We start from the raw sequence: 6,348 nt of genomic DNA, 5'->3' as shown, positions 1-6,348 counted from the left end.
AGGAATCCACAGAACCAGCCACAAGAAAAGGGCACAAACTGTGCAACCTGCTCCCAACTTCCTGTCCCACTCCTTCCTCAGGTGGGAGATGAACACACAATATGGCAGGACAGGGTCACATTCTAGAAGAGAAAACACTTCTCTCCTTCTCTCATGTGCCCAGCAGATGAAGAAGGAGCAGAAGAGCAGGAGGTGTGAGGTTGTTGCTGCCAGTGCTCCTTAGCCTGGGACAAGCAGAACCCCCTACCAGGCAGGCTACGGGTGCCCCCACTACAGGCACTTCTACCCAGAACATCTGTATGGGCTGCTGGGCCACTGCCATGCTCTGGAAATATAAATAGGTGTTAAATTCAACTCCATGTTGACAGTGTGACACGTCTCCCAGTAACCACAGCTCCAAAAGGAGCAGTGCTGAGCCACTCCAGCCCAGCAAGAAGGCAGGGAAGGGCACGGTGCCAGGCACAGGATGGCCTAGTGCCCAAGCATCTCATTTCCTTTGGAAGCAGCTGTTCTCACCCTGAAGCTTTCCTTCTCTTGCTCTCTCTGGACCTTCAGAAGCATCCCTGTGACCACTGCCATTGTGCTTCCCAGCCTGGCCAGGAATGGACTGACAGGGGCTGCCAGCTCAGGACCCTTACCTTGGTCTGCTTCCAAAGCAGTTTGTACTGGGAGGCTGGTGTCTGCTCTCCGTGGCTGCAGCCACACTGCTGGGGTCTCGTCCAGGCACCTGGGACCCTGAACGAGTGAAGAAAAAGTGAGTGAAGAAAATGACTGAAGCACTTACTACTTCTACCCTCCTCCCTTCCCTCTTTCCAGAAAGGAGACCCAAAGACACAACAGCTCCATGTACTGTGGGACAGACTCCCCAGACAAAAGGACTGCCTGCCCTTGTGTTGGGCTGCTCTCCTCTCCCACTGCTGTGTAGAGGCACAGCCCATCCCCAGAGCCCCCCATGGCTCTGAGCACAACACCAGGGAAGGGAGGCACAGGACCCTGCAGAACTGGCAGTGCCAGGGGAGCAGCTGCTTTTAAGATTCTCAGATTTCACAAGCTTCATCTCCCAGGAAGGAGTCAAAGGAAAGCAAGGCTCCAGGCCTTGCCCAGCACAAACTCTGCTCACTCCCCAGGCAGCCCTGACAGGTCAGACACCAGCCTGTGTCTCTCTGCACCCTCTGCCACGGGGAGCCCTTTTCTGAGTGGTTCTTTAAATACAGGAACCATTTCCCAGCCCACAGGGGGCAGCGGAAGGGGCTGTGCCACACAGCCAGCTGCTGGAGGGCCCAGAGAAGGGAGGCAGGTCCCATGGGAGCCTGTGCACCAGCCTGGGGCGGGCAGGGGCCGGAGCCTCACCTGGGAGCAGAGGCAGCTCCTGGCACCAGGACCCCAGCTCCACGCTCAGCCCCACGCCTGCCTAGCCGCGCACTCACCGCCAGGCACTCACCCTCTGTCCCGGCGCTGCCATTAGGCAGCCTTCCCAGATCAACAGCAGGCCCGTCCAGGAAAATCGTCAGCTCTCCGACGGAGACAACACTGCCTTTGTTCTCCATCTGCAGGTCCAGGGTCAGCTGCCTGTTCTCCACTGTGGGACACAGAGAAAGAGAAGCCATCACCACTAGGGATACCAGCCGTAATGGAGGATGACTCCAACACCCCAGCTCCCCCTTGGCATGGCATGTCAGCTGCCTGGGCCTCTCCAGACCTTCTCATGCCCCCAAAGGACAACGTGCCCACTCCCTCAGGGCCAGTTGTCCCAGTGAGCACCAGATGCATTGGCCCCACACCTACATGTGCCCACCAGCATGGCCAGCGGACACAGGCTAGCCCCAACAACAGCTCCTGAGGGAGACCCTCCTTCAGCCACCACTGCTCACAAACCAGGGTCCCACCACCCCTTACTCAAGGCTGTCATTGCCCCAGGGACCTTGGCTGTGACACAGATGGGACCACCATCACAGACAGCTCCAGAACCTGGGGCTGCAGGGGAGATCTTGGCAGGAAAACTGAGGGATTCAGACACAACACACAGGGTAAGGGTCCTGCACAAGGGTGACCACCAGCAGGTGCCTGGGACATGAAGCAGGCTGATGGCTACGTGCCCAGCAGTGCCTGGCCTGCTGCAGAGTAAGCAGCATCTTTCAGAATGCGGGGGATCCTCACACCACCTAAAAAAACCCAGTGAGCAGCAAAGGAAAATGTCAGGCACACCCCTCCATGCTCATCCCCACATTATCAGTTCCACTGATCACACCAGCATGAAGGGCCATCCCCAAACACACAGGAACTCTCCACTGCAGCATCAGATTGTCTTCACACGAGCTTCTGGAGAGGGTGCTCACAAAAACACCAACTGCAGAGCCACGTCCCCATGAGTGATGGGAGAACCTGGGGACCCCCAGTGCCCATGGGCTGGCCAGGCTCACAATGCCTGCTGGAGCCAGCAGGACTGAAACACCCAGCTTCACCACAGAGGGCCAGAAAAATGTGGCTGTGCCAGCCTGGGACAGCAGCCCAGCCTCTTCCTGACTCATTTGCTCAAATAATATTTTTATTATACACAGATTGCTCATGACACAACGGCACCATTTTTTAGCAACCTGCTTTGTCCCACCCCACTGTGGGGTTGGGGTTCAGTACCTGCCAGCAGGAGCAGGATGGGAACACACTCCCCACGGACCCCTCGCCCCATCTCTGGCCACAGAGTGAGGCAGGTTGGCGGGGTCCCAGGGCGTGAACTGCCACCCAAAAAGCACCTACAGCTCCTGGCTGCCAGCCCAGCACTTGCACCCAGAGCCCAGCACCATGGGGGCTGCAGTGAAGATAGGGCTGCAGGACAGGCTGAACTCCTGGATCTCATGAAAGCATGCCAGGATTTTAATGCCAAGGAGGCAGGTGTCCCCTTGGTACCCAGGGTCTGGGCATGGCAGGAGCACAGCACCAAGGCTGCAGCCCAACTCTGTCACTTGTTATCCACCCATCATCAGACCTGGGATTCTGCTCAGCCTGCTCTCACCCATCTGCCCAACAGAGCTGCTCTCAGTTTGCTTCCAAGGAGAACTGACCTCACAGACCGTTTTAAGAGCTCGAGATAGAAGATGCTAGTAAGCTCTGCCAAAAACCAGAACAAATCCAGACCCTGTTTCTCCCCGGCTGCTCCAAGCCATAGGAATCTGCATTTTTCGGAAGCCGTGCCCGCACACTCCGGGGGTCCCCTCATCCCCCCGTGCGAGCGCCCGGAGCCGGGCACGCGGCTCCCCCGGAGCTGCACAAGCCCTCATTGTGCAGGCAGCAGCACAGGAGCAAAGACAAGGTGTCTCCAAGTGGAGGATGTGAACATGAACCTCCCAGCCGGCTTCCTTCTCCTCCTCTCCACCTCCTTCAGCTTTTTTAAAGAAAATAAACACTGGCAGAACCTTCCATTCACTGTCCCAGCCCAGCACGCGGGACGCACAAAGGGACATTGCTGTTGCACCAACAGAGGGTCCCCTGAGCGGCTGAGCACAAAGGCTGCCTGTGTCCTGCCGTCAGCCAGAATGTCAGAGGGATTATTATTATTTTGGGAGGGGGTCGGGGGTGTGATTTGGTCCTGAATAAGGTCTCAGTTCAGCTACTTCCAGTGCCCCGCACGCGCCATCAGAGCTCCCATTTAGCAGAGGTGAGCTGGAATTCCCACCCAGCCCATTAAGCGGATTTACGGTTCCACCGAGCGGGGCTGGTGGCAGCCAGTGCGATAACAGCCCTGGGCTGGGCCCGGGACCCAGCCCCCCGGGACCCCCAGGAACCACACACAGCTGACAGCCCTGGGCACCAGAGAGCTGCAGGGTGGGAGGGAGCAGCCCCTCTGCCTCTCCCCTGGGTTGGGTGGCTCTGTCATCCAGGAAGATTTACAGACAGACGGATGGTTCTTCCCGCCCTCTCAGCTCCCCAAACCCTCTTCATGCAGTTCCACTGGATGTAAAGGTTGATTACCACTCAAATGGCTCCACATGACCAAAGCTGTATCCTCCATGGCCCCTTAAGAGCAGCCAGCACTGCCCCACAGAAGACAAGCACATCTCTGGGCTACCCTGAAGCCCCTTCTCCAGCCAGCAACCCCACAAATCCACAGAAGAACCAAATCCTGGAGCGAGAATCCTGCCCTGAAAGCCCCTGGCAATAGACAGAAAAAGCAGGGCATAAAATAACACCAGTGGGGCCCTTCCTGGCCCAGGGTGGGGGGCACTGGGCCCTGCCAGCTTCTCCTGGGTCTTGGGGTCTCTCAGCTCCCATAGAGCTCAGGGCAGGCAGGACTGGAGCCTGTGGAACCAGCCTCCCTGCTGGCTGGGGACAGAGCAGCCTCCCCTCCCAAGAGCCTGGAGGTGCCCAGGGCACAGGGACAATGCTGGTGGGCACTGTCCCATCAGCTCTGCAGGACACCTGAGACATGACACCCAAAAGGTGACACAGAGCAGGCACAGTCTGACCCTGCTGTGACTTGCTTGGATAACTAGTTTTGTGGGACACAGAGCCAGGAACTGTCACATCAGCTGCTTTGAGCCTTCACCTTTATGACTCCCTGCCAAAAACCCTTGCTGCTGGGCCATGCAGCAGCCCTCCTTGGACATCCCATCCATAATGTGGGGGCAGCTGCAGCTTTCCAGAGGTTTGGGGGCTCGCTGATGGCTTCCTGGAGGGTTCCCACAAGGCCACAGCTCCAGCAGGAGGGAAAGAAACAGCTCTGCAGGATCAGTAAAACCCGGGCATGTGGTGGCACTCAAGAAACAGGAGCGTGTTGGTATAGCGTGCAACCCGAGCAGCCAGCAATAAAAGCAAGAGCTTTCATCTATGAGCTGCAGCTGGGCCGGCTCCAGCGCCTGCACAGGCACCCACTGCTCAGCACGAGCAAAATCCAGTCAGGCCCAGTATCAGCTTCCACACAGACTGTGGCACGAGGCTGGCCAGGGACGTTCCTCCAGCCTCGTGGACCAGGAGCTCCCGGAGCCTGAGAACAAAGAGGTGCCTCTGCAGCAGCAAGGGGGCCAGGCCAGGGGGCTGTGCCATTGCAAATGAGCTGTTTCACAGGAGCCCTGGGAGCAGCTCATTTTCTGTGATTGAGCCCATTCTTACCCACCTCTCCATCTCCCTGGCCAATCCCCTCCAAAAGCAGGAGGCCCCTGCCTGCCAGAGGAGAGGCCCCACAGGCGCCTGCCAAGGCAGTGGGAAGCACAGCAAGCCTGAAAGCAAGGCTGGACCCACCCGGAGCAGCAGCTCCTGTCCAACAGCTCAAGCTGTTGGCTCTTGCAGACTCTCCCCATCCTTCTGGGAGCTCAGGCCTGACCGAACTCAACGCTGAGCTCTTTTTCCAAGCTCCAGACCTCAGAGCAGAGACTCTTCCACCTAAAGTGAGGTGTACTTGGCAGGAGAGACAACAGAAAGAACAGGGGAGCTCCAGGATCTTCCTAGCACACACTGCCACAGAGCCACCAGCAGAGAGAACACCACCCCTGCCCTAAGCAGAGCAACCAGAACAATTCTTCCACACCAAGTAGAACAACTCCAGGAACACAAATCAAAGGCCACAGCCACACCCGTGTATCAATAACTTACAGCAAACCTCACCAAAACTGCCACAAGAGGGTTGCAGGCCACATTAGGACATTCCATGTCTGACTCAGGATGGTTTGAAATCCTAAACGCTCTTTGTATGCCCTTGTGTGACCTGGTCTCTTCCCCAGGCACAGTGAAAGGGCTTTCCTCCTCTCGGCAGGCAAAGAGCCTTGAGGAAGGGTTCTTTCAGGGACACAAGCTCCCAGGGGACCTCTGGGGCACCAGCAGCAGCCTCTGGGCCGCTCAGAGCTGCCGCCAAGGGCCAAGCGGCTGCCAAGCAGAAGATGGGCAGACAGGAGCACACAGCACAGCAGCACCTTCCCTGGCAGGGCAGGCTCTGCAGCTTTAAGAGCCCTCCCTCCTGGCCCATGGTGTCAGGGAAAAATATGACACGTTTTTCTAGTGGATGTTAACAGACAAGCTAGAACAGCCAGTTGCCTTTTCCATTCATTTTCCACACAGCCCCCTGGGACGCCCGCTAATGAAAGAGCCGATTGTGCCCCTGCAGAGGAGCAGGCAGGTAGGGCGGGAGCAGCAGCGGCTCCTGGAGCCCAGCACAGCGCGAAAAAGCTGCAGGGGAGGGTGCCCTGGGGCAGAGACCCCCTCTGCAGGCTGACAGCCCCAGCGACAGGCAGCCCGGCTCACACCTCCTGGGCAGCTTTGCAAGGTGGAGGCAGCAGCGGAGCCCCGTGTCCCGGCAGGACAAGGTGCCGCCCCAGGGCGCCTCTGCCCGCCGTGGGGGCACTGCCCTGGCTTGGCAGGGGC

At 58.2% G+C, this 6,348-nt stretch overlaps 1 protein-coding gene across 1 annotated transcript in view; it reads right to left on the bottom strand.

Annotated features, from left to right (window-relative positions):
* The window catches only part of WWP2 (WW domain containing E3 ubiquitin protein ligase 2), a 37,633-nt gene that overhangs the window by 27,123 nt on the left and 4,162 nt on the right, over positions 1-6,348 (bottom strand). Inside the window, 3 exon segments of the mRNA XM_010008478.1 lie at positions 639-735; positions 1,319-1,579; positions 1,786-1,817. Of these exon segments, the coding sequence (XP_010006780.1) occupies positions 639-735; positions 1,319-1,579; positions 1,786-1,817 (390 nt within the window).

The sequence above is a fragment of the Chaetura pelagica genome, unplaced genomic scaffold (genome assembly GCF_000747805.2).
Source record: "Chaetura pelagica isolate M959 unplaced genomic scaffold, ChaPel_1.0 scaffold232, whole genome shotgun sequence".
Lineage (NCBI taxonomy): Eukaryota > Metazoa > Chordata > Aves > Apodiformes > Apodidae > Chaetura > Chaetura pelagica.
This window is presented reverse-complemented; position numbering and strand designations above follow the sequence as displayed.